The sequence below is a fragment of the Arvicanthis niloticus genome, chromosome 8, assembly GCF_011762505.2.
Source record: "Arvicanthis niloticus isolate mArvNil1 chromosome 8, mArvNil1.pat.X, whole genome shotgun sequence".
Lineage (NCBI taxonomy): Eukaryota > Metazoa > Chordata > Mammalia > Rodentia > Muridae > Arvicanthis > Arvicanthis niloticus.
The window spans coordinates 39,946,755-39,964,073 of NC_047665.1; the positions used below are offsets into that span (position 1 = coordinate 39,946,755).

The window sequence follows — 17,319 nt, forward strand, 5'->3', positions numbered from 1 at the left end:
CTTGATTAAGGCAAGCTTTATATTTAGAACTGGGGAACTTGCTGCCTTTCCCAAAATTAAGATTTCAGAGAGCAGCCCCCTCATTGGCTTTTTCAGTACCTTTTATGAGAAAACATCAGGGCAGATAGAAGACAGTTGTGCTGTTAAGCACCAGAGAGAAGAGTGGGGGACTCAGGGCTCAAGACTGCTTGTGAGGTAGAAAGGTTCTAAAGATACTTCCTGTGGAAGGAGTCATCAAGGCACACGAGAAGACAGCTTTAAGGCTAAAGCACAACCATATATCACACGTTCAAGAGTTAGGCAAGGCAAAGGGGTGGGCATCACACATTATGGGACTGCAAGATTAGTAAATTGAAAGACATATTTTGCAGGATACATAAGATGTCGGAGATAAACTTACTCTTGTAAGGCATGGAGACTTAATGACAATGTAGTTCCTGTTTTGGTCTCACAACTTCTCTGGCTAATCTGTTTACTGCCATATTCATAATCGTGGCACACTGAGAGGAGAAGGAAACTTTACCTTCCTTCCCTCACAAGAATTCAGTCTGAAATTCTAACTCTAAAACAGTAGCCGATGCACAAGACTGTAAGCATAAGTGTGAGGCTGAGGAAGGAGGTTTTCTAGTTAAGCCTTGCAACAGAGCAAGACCCAAGTTTCTGGGACACACAAAATCAAAATCCAAAGCTACCGACCCTTCCTGGAAAACCCAAACCCTGAACCCCAAACCCAAATGGCAGGGGGAAAAAATGAATGGAAGAGACTGTATTACATATCGGATACATTAAAACATTTATTTTATAATGTATTAAATATTTCTTTTTCAGGATCATATTTTGGAGGGTAGTTCACAGTTCTGTCTCCACTCAGAAAAGTCTGTATGTTGCAGCTTCAGTTCAATCATTTTAATTTCCTCAACTTTAAAAGGAAGAAAGGTAATAGAATTTGTTCCACAGGATTCTATAGAGATTAATGGAGATGATTAAGGAAAATGGTTAGATTTATTAAGACCATACTAGTTATACAACAGCTATTATTCCTTTTAACAGGGGCACAGTAGCATCTCATTGATATTCAATTACTTTGAGCTGTTCATATTCACACTTAAGTCAACACTATTTGCATTTACTAACCTTGAGGACTTACACAAAGAGGGCTTTAAATTTGTTTGATTTAATCTTTACTTACTATTTTATCCTCTGAAACATCCCAGGACAATTCCAAGTAAAAAAATCACAGTAAGATACAATGTATCCTTTATGAGTTATTTTTTTTCCTCCCATAATCTATTTTCAATCACTTGTCACACCAGTAGACAATGAAGGTGGAACAGAAGAAATTTATAAAAGTTGAACACATTTAGGAAAACGGTAAAAAGTTTTCTATTTTCTTGGTGCTTAGCTGGGTCCTTGTAAGAGCAAGTCAGGCTGTATAGGCCTGTTTAATTCCTGCTACTCATGAAACTGAGGCAGTAAGTCCCATCTTGAGGCTAGTCTGGCTGGAATCAGTTCGAGAACATACTGCTAACCAGTGAAATTCGTTTTGAAAACAAAAAACTTAAACCAAATGACCAGGAAAACGGCACCCAGTCAAGTTAAGCTGTGCCTGACTACATCTCTTAAGTTTCCATCAAGCTATGGGCTCCAAAAGACTTGCGTGAATTTCACACCTATATCCGTATCATAGTTCCAGGAGGAACACGACGTGTTTTATTTAACAGAATCTACTGTGACGTCTTAAGTTTCTGGAGTTCAAAAACAATCTAAAACACTGGATCATACCACTAAAGACAGGCTAATTTCAACCAAGCATTCCTCATGGACTCTGGAACACTAAAAAGAATACAAGCAATGTCAATGCCAGTGTAGGTGCAGGTGTTTAACCCTAGTAGTCAGGAAGCCCTCGGCCTCTGAGGTTAACCTGACATAGAGAACTCCACCAGAGCCTGGGAAAGAGAAATATAGCTACCATGTGATCAGAGAAAGTATCAAACTCAGCTATAGCCACCTACACAAGCAAACCAGCTCTGTTTTGAGAACGTGGGTGGCTCTTAAAAGAGCCTTTGAGTTCGTTTTGAGTTAGACAACTCACTTGGAGCTAGTGTACTTGGTGACGGCCTTGGTGCCCTCGGACACAGCGTGCTTGGCCAGCTCCCCGGGCAGCAGCAGGCGCACGGCCGTCTGGATCTCCCGGGACGTGATGGTCGAGCGCTTGTTGTAATGCGCCAGGCGCGACGCCTCACCCGCGATGCGCTCGAAGATGTCGTTCACGAACGAGTTCATGATGCCCATGGCCTTGGACGAGATGCCCGTGTCGGGGTGCACTTGCTTCAGCACCTTGTACACGTACACCGAGTAGCTCTCCTTGCGGCTGCGCTTGCGCTTCTTGCCGTCCTTCTTCTGCGCCTTGGTCACGGCCTTCTTGGAGCCCTTCTTCGGGGCCGGAGCGGACTTCGCAGGCTCAGGCATTGTGAGCAAAGACTTCTGCCACTCTAGAAATTCACCCGTGAGCCCTTCTCTCTTTATAAGGCGTTATTCAAATGAAGCTTAGGAAAGCACATTTCTGATTGGTCAAATTTTTCAACTATTCAGGAAATATTGCCCAATAGAAATACGCCTCGGCATAACGCTTCCCATTGGTCGAGAAGAAAGAAGAAGTCAGCCAATCGTATAGGTCCTCTTTCGCGCCCAGGGAATCCTATAAATACTAAGATCCTCCACACTTGTGCTACCTTGTTGTTAGTAGCTTACTGTTTTTGATAATGTCTGGACGCGGCAAACAGGGTGGCAAGGCTCGCGCCAAGGCCAAGACCCGCTCCTCCCGGGCAGGCCTGCAGTTCCCCGTCGGCCGCGTGCACCGCTTGCTCCGCAAGGGCAACTATTCAGAGCGGGTGGGCGCCGGCGCCCCGGTGTACCTGGCGGCCGTGCTGGAGTACCTGACGGCCGAGATCCTGGAGCTGGCGGGCAACGCGGCTCGCGACAACAAGAAGACGCGCATCATCCCGCGCCACCTGCAGCTGGCCATCCGCAACGACGAGGAGCTCAACAAGCTGCTGGGCCGCGTGACCATCGCGCAGGGCGGCGTCCTGCCCAACATCCAGGCCGTGCTGCTGCCCAAGAAGACCGAGAGCCACCATAAAGCCAAGGGCAAATAAGACCAGCTTCTCCCGGATCTGCAAACAAAGGCTCTTTTCAGAGCCACCTACTCAAGTCTTTTAAAGAGCTTAAGCTTTTTTTGATAACTACGTTGCTAAAAACTCAACAGGACTACAGAAGCAATATTATTTCCCTTCGTCCCCTATGTTAATTTTTGCAACATTTAACCACCCCCGGGACTACACTGGTGAAGTCTCAGTTGATAGCTTGTATATTCATCTATTTTTGGGGAGGACCGTACAATGTTAACAAATTTAATAGTCTTCGTAAATCAAAAACAGGAAAACATTTTTTTGCCACAGCATTTAAATTGATTTTAATGTTTAGAATTGTTAATAGCAGGTGACTTCTTAAAATTGAAAACTGACAGGATCAATTATGTTTCATCGAGACTTGAACCATAACTTGAATTTCTTATAGATGAAGACTTAAAAGTAAGTTTACAGAGTTGAACAAATGGCCATTCATTTTTTTCTTGGTATGTGGAATTTTGGCAGACTCAAGTGATATACGATGCATTGAAGTTTGAAAGACAAGTAAAATGTTTGAGTCATACTAGTTAGACGTCATAATTAAGAACACATTACCTGGCACATTATTTTTATCATGTTTTAGTGTATAGGAATAAAGGGAAAATATTGGTAGCAGTCATCTGGGAAAAAAGAAGTATAGAACAACCTATATATGAGAAATAGAAAACACAGCATGCGTATTACTAAATGTATCAAATGTATCTAGCATTAATTAGTCTGTTACAGTTTCAGCATAGTTACTACGACAAAATTATTCCACCAATAGTTATCTGTACTGGGGGAATAAAAAGAACTAAACAACCTATACCTGAGAAATAGAAACTACAGCCTGTAGATTACTAAAGAAATCAAAGTTGCACGTCTTTCCTTAAGACAAATCCTGTCTCTATATAGTTCAGGCTGGCATCTTAGTAGCAGCAATTCTCCTTTTTCAGCTTCTAGAGTGCTTGGCTTACGGTTTTAATACCTACACTTCAGACATAAAGGCAGGATCTAAATAAATCTGAAGCTGCTCAGTAATATCCTTTAGAATTTAAAGAGGGAGCAAGGTAGCAAGGGAGAAGAAAGAAGGGAGCAGGGAACGGGTGGGGAGGGGATGTAGGGAGGGAAGGGGGGGAAGAGAGAGATGAGAGAGAGAGAGAGAGAGAGAGAGAGAGAGAGAGAGAGAGAGAGAGAGAGAGAGAGAGAGAGAGAGAGAGAGAGAGAGAGAGAGAGAGAGAGAGAGAGAGAGAAAGAGAAAGATCCCCAAGCCCGAAGGAACTGTTGACTAGTAACATTAGAATTGGATAGGCGTGGTGTAGTCTTGTCCAATCAGCTTCAGATTCTCATTATAAATAGGCCTTCAGTCTGCTTCCATCTTAGCAGATCTATCTGAGAAGACATGGCTCGCACTAAGCAGACCGCTCGCAAGTCCACCGGCGGCAAGGCCCCGCGCAAGCAGCTGGCCACCAAGGCCGCCCGCAAGAGCGCCCCGGCCACCGGCGGCGTGAAGAAGCCCCACCGCTACCGGCCTGGCACCGTGGCGCTGCGCGAGATCCGGCGCTACCAGAAGTCGACCGAGCTGCTGATCCGCAAGCTGCCGTTCCAGCGCCTGGTGCGCGAGATCGCGCAGGACTTCAAGACCGACCTGCGCTTCCAGAGCTCTGCGGTCATGGCCCTGCAGGAGGCCTGCGAGGCCTACCTTGTGGGTCTGTTTGAGGACACCAACCTGTGCGCCATCCACGCCAAGCGCGTCACCATCATGCCCAAGGACATCCAGCTGGCCCGGCGCATTCGTGGAGAGAGAGCTTAAAACTTCCCCCAAAAGGCTCTTTTTAGAGCCACCACCTTTTCACTTAAGTAGCTGTTTTCACTAGCTTAAAGTTGCAAGTAGGTGATTAATCTAAAATCGAAAGTGTTAGTCTTTGGATTTCAAGTTTAAGTGATAAAGCACCAATTTGTGTACTGCAAGTCACGTTCATATAGTATCCTGTATTGACTTCCAGCCATATTTGGCTACAGATCTAATTTACAGAAGATCCGCAGTAGTCTTAGTGGGACAAGGATGAACAAACAGGCAAAGTGAAGAATCTTTACGGGAAGATAAGTAAGCATGTACTGGTGTTAAATAGCCTGGAAGTTGCCCAGGATTTGACCCAGTTAGTCTAGCACAAAGGCAAACTTTAGCAAGCATAGCCAGTCCAGGTTCTTAACTCCTGTGCAGCAGCAGTCTTCCTCATTAGTATGGAATGAGGCTCTTCAAAGGATAAAGAATGAAAGTTCCTACATTAGTGCGTTTGGAGCAGTGCAGTTTATTTCTACTTCCCCCTTTGCTGAAGAATTCTGTCTTCAGTACCTATGGGAGAAGGAGAGGATCCAGAAGAGTAGGGGAATGTCAGGGATTTCTTTCACAGGCCCAGTCTCCTTTAGTCAGCCTCACAAGGGAGAATATTAGCAGGATAAGACATGGTCAAGGCAACCAAACCAGCCAAGTTTCAAAATAGCTTATATAGGGGACTTAATGTTTGACCCCAAGTATGTCACTTGGTTATAAAAATTAATTGAAGATGAGACTGAACACAGGGAAGGTGAAACACTTGACAGAAGTCTCCGTTTCCTTTAAAATGACACAAAGGAAAATTTCCCTGTTATTGTGCTCTGGCACACCAAAAAATAATGTCCATCACGGAGGATTCCTGTTAGGTTAGCCTCTCCCATTACTAGTTGACTCTATGTATTTACCTTCCCATATATTTATTTCCCAGATCCTTAAAAGAGCAGATGAACTTCATTTAAAATTTTTCTTTAGCTTGCTTGCTGCAAAGCACTTCTCTATTTCATAAATCATCTCCTCTGTTAAGATTTCATTTGTCAGTTCAATTTTGAGGCTCCAGGCAACAAAGTTTAAGTTAGATGAAGGTTGTTGATTTTTTTTTTTTCTGTTTTTAAGTCTTCATTAAAGAGAGAATCACACCCAAGAGTTTTGTGTTATAAAATTTCAAATAATGTACTCATAGCCTGTGCTTCTCCCCCTCCCCCAGGTAGAATGCTTCTTTGTTTTAAAATAATTGTTTCAAGGAAAGCAGAGTGTTGAGGCTTTTCTGCCAGATGACAAGAGCACTCATGACCTCTGAGCACTGAGGAAAGGAGGCATTAACAGATGAGAGCTGTGCACTTCAAAATGTACTTACACAAACGATTAAAAGTAAATGTGACACATATTCCAACAATACCAAAACTGTTGACACATTTTGAAGGTAAATATCACTGACATTAGATAAGGGAAGGAGAGTGGGAGAAAGCTCACTTGCTCTGGAAGATAGTATAAGGTGTTTGGTAATTTTTTTCTTTTCTTTCTTTTTTTTTTTTTTTTTTTTTTGTTTTTTTTTTTTTTGTTTTGTTTAAACAGCTAGAGTCTTGGAAGCCAAGTAATTCTGTTGCCTTTCAAACTTTTCTTTTTCTTTCAATAAAATCATCTCTGGCCTGTGCATTGTGCCTCTCATTTGTAAATGCAAGGAAGAGGTTGTCTGGGTGCAGTTGTTTTCCATGGGTAAAAAGGACAGGAATGAGCTCTGAACAGCTTTTTTTTAAACATCTTCCCACTGCAAAGAAATATGGAACAATAGCTCTGACTCTTGAATATTTTTGGAATGAAGAAAACAGGAATAACTTTTCAGCACAAATGTGGCAAGCTTGAGAAAAGCACAGGGGAAAGCAGCACAGAGCTGAGTTTGAATCCCTCCTTCCCAAATAATTATATATGGAGAAAACACAAAGTACCACATTTTGGCAAGTGTGTGTGTGGGGCGCAGGGGCACATCAATGCTTCAGCTACACCGATACACCTGCAACACTCTAATTCACAGGCTGTTTAGCTCCTGTTATAAAGAAAGCACTTTACACACCTGACATAGTCAGAAATACTTGTCATCAGCCCTGTTAGGCTGTGAGTTTCATATCAACCAACCACCGAGATGACACTGTGAGTGAAGACAGACTAGAAGCCTGACTCATAAATAAAGATGACCCAGTTACAGTAGGTAGCTCTGAATGTAAGATGGATGGAGCTATTTTCAAATAAACCTCTTTAGAATCTGAAGTTTATCTTGTTGATAAAACAATGTGCCCACTGTCTGATCTTACTGCTTTTGTTTTTGGCAAATCTGATCACATTAAGGGTGGTGGGGGTGGGGCGAGCAAAAGCGGTCCCAAACACTACCGAAAAGTTATGTGCAATGTACTGAATATCACCAAGCCTGCCATCTTCTGCCTGGCTCAACTGTAGCATCAAGATCATCCCTGGTTGAGCTAATCCAGGGGCTGCCTTAGTCTTCTAGAGCTGTATACATATTTTGTGTAGGCTGCTGTCTCTGTGAATTCCCGGGCTCCCTTCCAACCTTGAATGGTGTAACTATGTAACTTGTAAATGAAGGCCAAACCACGAACCCGTGTCCCTAACAGTGTTGCTGTAATATGGTAGTAGAATCTCAATGCTTTCTGGGGTTGAAACTTCAGTAAGTTGCGGGTTCATCCATCTTATTTTTTTTTTTTTTTTTTCGCGCCAAAATCGCAACCCTTGAGAGAAAGGCAGTATCAATTACAGTTTCTGAACGTTTCTGGTCATAAAACTGTTGCAGCCGTTTTTGGATGAAATCAAGTGTAAGAAGTGTCGATGACTCCAGGAATAGGGTTTTTTTTTGTTGTTGTTAATTTTTTTTCAGATTTTTAAAATTAAATTTCTGCCCCAAATAACCGCGCCTTTGTTTAAATAAATATCAAAGAGATCCTTTGACCTCCAAAGCCAACAATTGCTCCAGATGATAATTCCTGTGAGTTGCTAGAGTAATTTTTACGTAAAAAACAAAATTTGTACATTTAATATAAAATGTAGGCGTTTTTCCTTTCATTACTTGTCTTAAACGCGGACCAATCCCTTGTCTGGAACTATGATGTCAGTAGTTTACTGTCCAATCCAAAAGGGTGGCTTCTTATATATATACTTGAGCTCTTGAAGCACGGTAGTCATCTTTATTACCCTGCTCTTCCCAAATGGCTCGCACTAAGCAGACCGCTCGCAAGTCCACCGGCGGCAAGGCCCCGCGCAAGCAGCTGGCCACCAAGGCCGCCCGCAAGAGCGCCCCTGCCACGGGCGGCGTAAAAAAGCCCCACCGCTACCGGCCTGGCACCGTGGCGCTGCGCGAGATCCGGCGCTACCAGAAGTCGACCGAACTGCTGATCCGCAAGCTGCCGTTCCAGCGCCTGGTGCGCGAGATCGCGCAGGACTTCAAGACCGACCTGCGCTTCCAGAGCTCTGCGGTCATGGCCTTGCAGGAGGCCTGCGAGGCCTACCTTGTGGGTCTGTTTGAGGACACCAACCTGTGCGCCATCCACGCCAAGCGCGTCACCATCATGCCCAAGGACATCCAGCTGGCCCGCCGCATTCGCGGGGAGAGGGCGTAGTTCCCCTCTCTATTTCTACAAAAGGCTCTTTTCAGAGCCCCTCCTTTTTCACTAAAAAGGAGCTGTTTACCTCGCACGTACCTTTGAATTAGTGATAGAATGTTCAATGTCTTTATATGTATAGCTTTAATCTTTTAATCCTTTTAGGATACCCTTATTTACTCCCAGTATAGCCGAGTCTTCCTTGTACAGTCTGGAGGCAGGCCTTTGAAGCAATTATCCTTCCTCACCTCTAGGTGGCAGGCATACTAAAATGGGATGTTAAATGCTACAGAAAATCTGTTGATCTATTCCTTTTGGATACTATGTAATGGTACTTGTGGAAAATTCCCCATCCATTCCCAATTGCAGTGTTTCCGAAGTCTGAAGCTTAAAGCTGAACTTTTTAGATTTGCCTGTTTTGTACACCATTCCCAGATATGGTGTAGGAAATACTTTGGCTTCTTTAACCTCTGTACTTGTAAGACAGTCTCCTTTATTTTTAATTATTTTTGTGATAAGGACTCGAGTGGCTCAAAGTAGCTCAGTGTTCAATGTTGAACCCGCTTGAATATGTAGCAATGAGAGACTTTGTAATCCTAATCTTAAAATACATAGTTGATAGCATTATAGGTGTGCCTCAGTAAACTATGTTCAGGACTGCTATTGTCCAAAAACAAAACAAAACCAAGCCTCAAACTGTTTTTTGAAAATAATAAAATTGTTATTTATTATACTTTTAAATCATCCTGATGCACTTTATTAAACTAGTACAAAGTTTGTACGTGTTTCCTCACAAGCAAATCTCACTTATACTGTTCCTATTATACAGTAAGCTTTATTTTTCTCCCTATAAGTAAACTTCACCATAACCTTTTCTCTACCTTTTTTCTCAAAGCCTTTTTTGTTTTTGATTTTGTTTGTTGGGGTTTTTTTTTGTGGTTGTTTTTCTTTTTCAAGACAAGTTTTCTCTGTGTAATCCTAGGTTTCCTGGAATTTGATCTATAGACTCCTTCAGACTGGTCTTGAACTCAGAGTTCCACCTGCCTTTGTTTCCCAAATTCCTGGATTAAAGTTTTGTGCCACCACCACCTGCCCAGCTTCTCCAAATCTTTGAACTTGTATAAATGTAGGTCCCTCTATGGTATTCTAAAATATTGGCCTACTTTTTATCTAAACACTCCAAAAATATCAATGTTGTTATTGGCTATTTACTTGAGAGTGTGGATGATTGTACTGTTTGCTGAATACTTTCAAAATCGCACATACTATTTTATTTGAGGGTGGTAGAATCTCCCTAAACATTTTTCTGAAAGTTTTGGAATTTTTCTAATGTAAATTTTTTTTTAATGTAAGTATTTTCTGTCTTCAAATATCTCTTGGAAATGGTGAAAGCCCATTTGATCAGAACTATATCTAATTTACTTTTAGTTAGAATTAAGGTGATTGGCATCTGAGGTTAGTGATTCCTTTTTAAGTGTTAGATATATTTTAAAGCGTTATGTGCAAGAGGGTTTGCCTACATATGTTCATCACTTATGTGCCTGATTCTGGGCGAATCTAGTGGAAGGCCCGAGATCCCCCGGTACTGAAGGTATAGACAGTTGCAAGCTGTCCTGTGGGTGCTGGGAACTAAACCCAGATCTCCAAGAGCAGCAAGTAGTCTTAACTGCCAATCCATCTCTACAGCCCCTACATATAATGATTTCTAATCTCTGTACTTCAAAGAAGTCGCTCTCACACTGGAAATATTGCATTCTCCATTAAAGATATCAATGTGTACAAATTACTAGTAGCTTGAACCATTTTAAAGAGAAATATCTAAAGTGGTTAATTTCAGTCTGTAGCCAATCAGGCACTGTAATCTGTGTTATTTGATACAGATACAAACAACGTTTTCGCCAAAACCAAAAGAACTATTAGTTTTACTCCTGTAAAAATTAAAGGCGGTATCTTTGTACAAATCATCTTAAGTAATGTTCCTTGCATACTTCGTATAAGTTTACAGAAACATGCAAGTAACTCTTAGGATGTCCTCTGCTTGGTCGATTTTTAGTAAACCCTGGAGGGATTTTTAAAAATATCTTTGGTCAGTTGAGTGTGATTCAAAAAAGCACAAACAGGTACGTGAAACCGAAGGCTGTTCTCCTTTGGAACTCCAAACTGCCAATTTCTGTGGCATTATTTTCGCCAGTAAGTAAAAATTTGGGGACTAACAAACACAATTTGGGATTGTAACCTTGAGTCGCAGCGGCCAGAGGGCGGTGGATTGGCCGCTCCACCAATCACAGCCCAGCACCGCCTTATATAAACCCGGAGCCGGCGCAAGGGAGCATTGCAAAATTTGCTCTTCTTGTTAGTTTTCCTTTCCTTTTCTAGTAGCTATCAGCTTTTATTCTCACCATGTCTGAAACTGCTCCCGCCGAGACTGTGGCTCCAGCTCCTGTAGAGAAGTCTCCCGCCAAGAAGAAGACGACAAAAAAGGCTGGCGGTGCGAAGCGGAAGGCCACTGGTCCCCCAGTGTCCGAGCTCATAACTAAGGCTGTTTCTGCTTCTAAGGAGCGCGGCGGCTTGTCCCTGCCTGCTCTTAAGAAGGTTCTGGCTGCTGGTGGCTACGACGTGGAGAAGAACAACAGCCGCATCAAGCTTGGGCTGAAGAGTTTGGTGAGCAAGGGTACCCTGGTGCAGACCAAAGGTACTGGTGCCTCGGGTTCCTTCAAGCTTAACAAAAAGGTGGCTTCTGGCGACGCCAAGCCCAAGGCTAAGAAGACCGGGACTGCCAAGGCCAAGAAGCCTGCAGGTGCCACCCCGAAAAAGCCTAAGAAGGCTGCGGGGGCAAGGAAGACCGTGAAGAAAACTCCAAAGAAAGCAAAGAAGCCTGCGGCAGCTGGAGTAAAAAAAGCTGCCAAGAGCCCTAAGAAGGCCAAGGCTGCTGCCAAGCCTAAAAAGGCTGCAAAGAGCCCGGCAAAGGCCAAGGCGGTGAAGCCTAAGGCATCTAAGCCTAAGGTTACCAAGCCGAAGACAGCTAAGCCTAAGGCTGCCAAGGCAAAGAAGGCTGTTCCTAAAAAGAAGTAGGTTTGCTTGTGACAGCAACCAAGCCCCAAAGGCTCTTTTCAGAGCCACCCAGAGAGCTCTGTGAATGTAGCTGTACACACTTTAAGCTCTCCGTGTTCTGGTTATGTCCCAGTTGGGCCAACTATCAGGAACACGTGCATGCCAAGACGTACTGTGCTTGCAATCTGTAAGGTAAGGCGCAGTTTAGTCTTTCCTTCAAATAAACTTGTTACGTTGGCTGTTAAAAATACCACGGCCCCTGGGACCTTTGAGGTAGTTGTTCTCTGGCAAGTCGGTACGTGTGCCATACCTCCATGTGCTAGCTGATTAGGAGTAGATAACATTCACTTAAGATGAAGTGAGGCTCCCAGACCGATTAGTAAATGCAGGGCGCGAAAAAGATCGAATTCATTGGCTGTATGTCATATTACTTAAACCAATGGTATCTTTGTTTATTGTTAGCTTTAAATTTGATTGGACAATTATTAAATGACGTTTACAGATTTAGCCGTAAATCTGTTTAAAAGGCAGCCAGTGCGGAGCCCATTCTACATCCCTTTTAAGGTTTTCTTTTCATCCTAACAGCTTGAGCTGGTGAAAGTCCGGGTCCGACTGGAAGGGCTCCTAGAAGGCGACGACCCAGTATGCAGAACAGCAAGGAGTGGAAGCGCAGCCGCAAGGTGCTGAAGGTCCTGAAGCAGACCCCCAAAACTTTGGCATCTTTTCCAATGTCATGGGTCACTCACATGGTGCCTGAGTGCACAAATTTCCACTCAAGTCATTCGTGCCTTTTATGGAGCCCCTTTTACTCAGTTTTTCCACTGGAAGTATACAGACACTGAAGTCCCTTGATGGACGGTCCTTTTGTTTTAAAGGTTTGTTAATGTAGTAATTGGTGTGACACCCCTACATAGGACATTGTATTTGTTTAAAATTAAATACATACATACACTGCCCTAGTTTTGCTGTATTCCAAAAGAAATTATGAAAGAGAGAAATTGGTTAAGAGAAATTAATTCATTTATAGTTTGACCAAGATCAGGAAAAGAACCTATTTCTTCACCACTGTGCCTGTGGTAGTCCACTATTTTATAGGAGACAGAGATGAGGATAGACAGTAGGGAACTAAGATCGGTTTACAGGGCCTCCCTGCAAGTGAGGCTGAGGCACAAAGCCCTGGGTGGCTTTAAACTCCCATCAATCCAACGAGGACCACAGAAAAGCTAAATCCTGGCTTCTCTAGTGGTGAAGCTATGGGTTCAGAGTGGCCGGGAGGAACATCTACAGCTGGGAAAGGCTAGACAGTCTTGGCTGTCATGCTCATCTACCTTGTCTACCCTCTGGCCTTGTGTGTCAGCCGTTGGGGGTGTGGGGTGCCTTGATAGGGTGTGATCTACACAGTGTGTTCATAGGTGACACTGCCAGGCACGTATCTTGTGTGTTGCAGGATGGGAGACACAGCTTAGAGTTCCTTCAGGACTGATTTAAACCTATTATTCTAGAGTGCTAAGTTGTAGTGTTGCAGAAAGCTATGTAGGACACTGCTGCTTAGCTCTGAGAGGACAGACAGATTCCGAGACACAGGAGCCAGTAAATCATTGGATGGCAATAAAATAGGAAGAAGAAACAGACAGGGAAGGGGAGAGGGGAGGGGCAGCATCTGAGACATAAAGGAAATGGAGCAACTCAGCGTTCCTTAGTAGGGTCAGGCAAGGGCCCTGCTTCTGTAAAACCTACTGGGATACATTCCTTTCTGCTTCTTTGGGGACTAATTGCATAGCAGGAGTTGTTCTTGATGATGAACCTATACCTATGTCTCAACATTTTTTAAAAGTTTGTGGAGCTGAGGTAAACTGAGTTTGGTCTCTGGGTTTTTGGACAGAAGGACTTAATATCTAGGAAGGGACACATGACATTTCGAACCTTGATAAGTCATTCTGTAATAATTGAGAGAAATCCAGACACATTCTCTGACTTTTCTGACTAGACTATTTTGGCTATCATATCTGCCCTTAGATTTCAGATAGCATTTAAAATGTGTTGTGCAGTAATAAAATTGGGAATTGTTCTTACTCAAAAAGATAATCCTATAAAACCTCAGGTTGGGTCAGGTTCAACTGCTGCATGCAGGCATGTTACCAGAATGGTAACAAGAGAGGGAATAGGAACAGGAGACCACAACTTTCTCTCTTGCATCTGGAGATATATATATACACATACATGTTTCTGCCGGTCTGTATGTGAGCCATCTGTATGTAGTACCTGTGGAAACCAGAAGGGGGAGGCAGATCCTCCAAAACTGGAGTTAAACATGGCTGGAAGCCACTCTGCAGATCCTGGGAACAGAAACCAGGGTCTTATGCAAGATCAGCCAGTGCTCTTAATTATGAAGCCAGCTTTCCAGCCCCAAGTGTGGTTTTTTTTTTTTTTTTTTTTTTTTTTTATGTAGGGGTCTGGGGCCCTATCACTTAACTCATGATGACTGGAATTCAGTAACACTAACTACCTCATGTGGCTGCAAGACAGACCAGGAAACACTGCTGAGGTTTTGTGTAAATTTCCCAGGGAGAACAAAGATTGAGTGATCCTACAACTCCACTTAGGATCAAGACTAAGGGTCTTGGGGTGTAAGTAGTCTAGAGGAAGGGAACATCCAAGTGAGAAAATGAGAGCATGGTCTACTGCTCTAGATATGATGCCCTTGGGTGAGCTGCTGTAGGCCCCTCTGCCTGCCTTTAGGGAGACTGGGTAAGCAATCCATAGACTATGGACTGGAAACCCCTCTCCTCTTCCAGCCACCATTGAGGTTGCGGTGAAAGAATTAGAGCCTGGGGATCAGAACTGGCTAGCTTGCTTGTACAAAAGACATCAGTGAGTTTGTGGTATTAGGTAAATGGTCATACAGAAAAACCATGGACGAATAAGGATAGATGAGAGGATGGTGACTGGACAGGATAACATGTACATGGTTTGTCATAGATGGATAGATGAATGGGTGGGTTGCTGGGTGGTGAGTAGATAATAGATGACACTATTGTTTGGGTTCGGTGTGATTGGCATACAGTTGCCACTGTGTTGGGATTATATGGATTAAAGTATGATTATATGGGAGACAGTCCAGACGTCTAGCATGCAGGACCTTTTAGGGAAGCTTGTATGTAGGTCACTGTGGATCATGATCTTGGACTTGATGAAAGGAGTTGTGGAAAGTTCTAAGTTAATTTTGAAGAAAGTTTTGGGAAAGTTGTCACTGGGGGCCAGGTCTGAGAGCCTAAGGCCTAGCCCGGTTTATAGTTTGCTCTCAGCTTCATCCTTGTGGTTGATATAAGGTCCCGACTTCTAGCTTTTAGCTCCAAGTATCATGCATGGGCCTTGCCATTATGGACTCTAGCCCTCTAGAATGATAAGCCAAAGTAAAACTTTCTTTTATAAGTTGAGTTCACCTTGGTGTTTTACCACAGCAGAAGGAAAGTAACAAATATACTACATTTTGCTTTGCTTTAAAAAAAAAAAAAAAAAGATCTATTCTCTCTCTCTCTCTCTCTCTCTCTCTCTCTCTCTCTCTCTCTCTCTCTCTCTCTCTCATATGTGTTCATGTGCTTGCAAGTGGAAAAAATGGGGTCTGATCCCCTGATTCTGGCAACTGACATTGGGTCCTCTACAAGAACACTATATGCTCTTACTCAACCATTGACCCATGTCTCTAGCCCCTGTTCTTTGGTATTTGAGACTAGCAGGCTTGCTAAGCAGGATACTCCTGTCTTAGTCTCCCGAATGCTGGGAGTAATAGGTATGTGACACCATGCCCAGTTCCATTATTACTGATTTATTTAATCATTCATTGTATACTAATTTACAATGAAGAAAAATTTCATTCTTACAGTCCTTCCCCATATCATGGTCATGTTCTATGTTAACTTTTTAGTTAAAAAATATGTTTAGATTATTTTGATTATATACTGTTCTGGTCTAAATAACGTGATAATTAAATTTCCTCTTTGTGGTGGAAGGAGAATGGCTCCCATAGGCTCATAAATTTGAGTGTTTGATCTTTATTTGGTGGAACTCTTTTGAGAAGAATTAGGAGATGTAGGCTTGGAGGGGGTGTGTCACTGGGGGTAGGATTTGAGGAACCATATTCTCTCTTGTCTTTCTCCTCTCTGTCTCCTTCTGTGTGTCTGTAGCTGTCTCTCTGTGTGTGTATGTGTTGCTCTGTCTCTCTCTCTCTCTTTCCCCCTTGTTGGTTAGATGTGAGCTCTCAGCTTCTCCTCTGAGGCCATACTTACCTGCCTGCTGCTATGCTTCCCATCGTTCTGGTCATGGACTCATTCTCTGAAATTGCAAGCAAGCCTCCAAGTAAATACTTTCTTTGGTAAGTATTTGCCTTGATTGTGGTGTCTCTCCACAGCAATAGAATAGTGACTAAGACACTCTCAGGGAAAGGGAAAAAGCATACACTAAGCAGGGAATTCTTACAATGATCTCTGTGTATGAAAATGCTGTTATAAAACCCATTTTTTTTTTTGCTGTAAACTTAAAAACAGCAAAAATAAATTCAAGCCTCTAACAACTTTCATTTTCATTTTTCATTTTTATAATTCTCAAATGTGACACTGTTTCAAAGTATTTCTGAAGAGACAGCCATTTAGCCATCTGTAGAATATTCACATATGTAAGACACAGAATTTTATGGCTTTGACTCACCCTGTGATTGACAACAATAAAATTTGCTATATGTAAACTTTTACAAATGTACAATTAATAAAATGTGATGTAACAAATCATATCATTATTAAGTGGTTTTCATATTGCAGCTTGCCTTTAGACTAAAAAAATTACTACGTATATATGTATGTATGTATGTATGTATTTATGTATGTATGTCTCATTCTTACTATGTAGTCCAGACTAGTCTTGAACTCATAGAGATATATCTTTCTCTGTCTGTTGACTGCAGGGATTAAAGGCATGTGCCACTATGCTTGGCATTGACACATTTTTTTTTCTGTAAAAAAGAAATATACTTTTAATTAGTAAGCTATAGGCAAAGTCATTTCTGATATTTTATGTACTGATAAGTACTCAGTAAATACAACATATGCAATTTAATATGGCAAGAAGGGTCTTGGCATCAAGAGACAGTTAATGCTCATGCACAGATTGGGAAACAGTGAATAGAATTAAAAGTAAGGACACTCTCAAACATTAACAATTCATAAACTTTTAAAACACATATGCATACTAGGATACCATAATTCTGCAGTCATGAAATGATGCAATCAGGGCATGGGGGTGCGGGCCTATATTTTCTGTACTCAGAGTCTGAATAGGAGGATTAGTAGATTAATGCTAGCCTGGGCTACATAGCTAGCTTCAGGGTATTCTGCACTATATGGAGGAGGAAGAGGGGGAAGGAACAAGAAGGAGAAGGAGGATGGATAAAAAGAAGGAGAAGAGGTGTACAAAAAGAACATCTTAGCTATTCCACCAATAAACTGACGGCTCCCAGCTGTGGTCAGGCCTACTCACCTTGTCTCTCCCTCAAGGATAACTGCAAGTTAAGGCAGTGCAGCAGATCTATGACAATTCCAAACTCCTGATGCTGACCCATCTCACCCATGTGTGCCTGAAGCTGTACATTTGCTCATCCCCCCCTTCT

The 17,319-nt window shown here is 42.6% G+C and overlaps 5 protein-coding genes across 7 annotated transcripts; 4 read left to right on the forward strand and 1 right to left on the reverse strand.

Moving 5' to 3' along the window:
• Positions 1–806: 806 nt before the first annotated feature.
• LOC117713670 (histone H2B type 1-C/E/F/G/I) lies at positions 807–2,492 on the reverse strand. 2 transcript variants are annotated; one of them, XM_034510072.2, is made up of 2 exons: positions 2,093–2,492; positions 807–961 (listed from the first exon to the last, which is right to left on the reverse strand). In XM_034510072.2, the coding sequence occupies exons 1-2, from the start codon at positions 2,467–2,469 to the stop codon at positions 922–924; spliced, it is 417 nt and encodes a 138-aa protein (XP_034365963.2). In that variant the 5' UTR covers positions 2,470–2,492; the 3' UTR covers positions 807–921. The 2 variants fall into 2 exon arrangements, 1 of the variants encoding a protein (XP_034365963.2); XR_013112224.1 differs by having other exon boundaries at positions 809–961; positions 1,190–2,492.
• A 270-nt stretch (positions 2,493–2,762) lies between these two features.
• Positions 2,763–3,447, forward strand: LOC117713671 (histone H2A type 1-B). The gene has a single exon (XM_034510073.2). It carries the CDS (start codon positions 2,763–2,765, stop codon positions 3,153–3,155), a length of 393 nt encoding a protein of 130 aa, XP_034365964.2. The 3' UTR covers positions 3,156–3,447.
• Positions 3,448–4,322: 875 nt separating this feature from the next.
• Positions 4,323–6,498, forward strand: LOC143443340 (histone H3.1). Its single transcript, XM_076939302.1, has one exon. The coding sequence runs from the start codon at positions 4,570–4,572 to the stop codon at positions 4,978–4,980; it is 411 nt and encodes a 136-aa protein (XP_076795417.1). The 5' UTR covers positions 4,323–4,569; the 3' UTR covers positions 4,981–6,498.
• Positions 6,499–8,104: 1,606 nt separating this feature from the next.
• Positions 8,105–9,324, forward strand: LOC117713386 (histone H3.1). Its single transcript, XM_076939303.1, has one exon. The coding sequence runs from the start codon at positions 8,217–8,219 to the stop codon at positions 8,625–8,627; it is 411 nt and encodes a 136-aa protein (XP_076795418.1). The 5' UTR covers positions 8,105–8,216; the 3' UTR covers positions 8,628–9,324.
• Positions 9,325–10,937: 1,613 nt separating this feature from the next.
• Positions 10,938–16,431, forward strand: LOC117713666 (histone H1.5-like). Of its 2 annotated transcripts, none has more exons than XR_013112223.1 (2): positions 10,938–11,852; positions 12,246–16,431. XR_013112223.1 is itself a non-coding variant. In XM_034510067.2 (2 exons), the coding sequence occupies exons 1-2, from the start codon at positions 11,010–11,012 to the stop codon at positions 12,256–12,258; spliced, it is 681 nt and encodes a 226-aa protein (XP_034365958.1). In that variant the 5' UTR covers positions 10,938–11,009; the 3' UTR covers positions 12,259–16,431. The 2 variants fall into 2 exon arrangements, 1 of the variants encoding a protein (XP_034365958.1); XM_034510067.2 differs by having other exon boundaries at positions 10,938–11,677.
• The last annotated feature ends 888 nt before the right edge of the window (positions 16,432–17,319 follow it).

Excerpts from the sequence above, each read along its gene's own strand:
- LOC117713386 (XM_076939303.1), top strand. The coding sequence starts at position 8,217 with ATGGCTCGCACTAAGCAGACCGCTCGCAAGTCCACCGGCGGCAAGGCC.
- LOC117713666 (XM_034510067.2), top strand. The coding sequence starts at position 11,010 with ATGTCTGAAACTGCTCCCGCCGAGACTGTGGCTCCAGCTCCTGTAGAG.
- LOC117713670 (XM_034510072.2), bottom strand. The coding sequence starts at position 2,469 with ATGCCTGAGCCTGCGAAGTCCGCTCCGGCCCCGAAGAAGGGCTCCAAG. Across the intron at positions 962-2,092 it reads ACCAAGTACACTAGCTCCAA|AATCCTGTGGAACAAATTCT; the intron begins GTGAGTTGTCTA and ends TAATCTCTATAG.
- LOC143443340 (XM_076939302.1), top strand. The coding sequence starts at position 4,570 with ATGGCTCGCACTAAGCAGACCGCTCGCAAGTCCACCGGCGGCAAGGCC.
- LOC117713671 (XM_034510073.2), top strand. The coding sequence starts at position 2,763 with ATGTCTGGACGCGGCAAACAGGGTGGCAAGGCTCGCGCCAAGGCCAAG.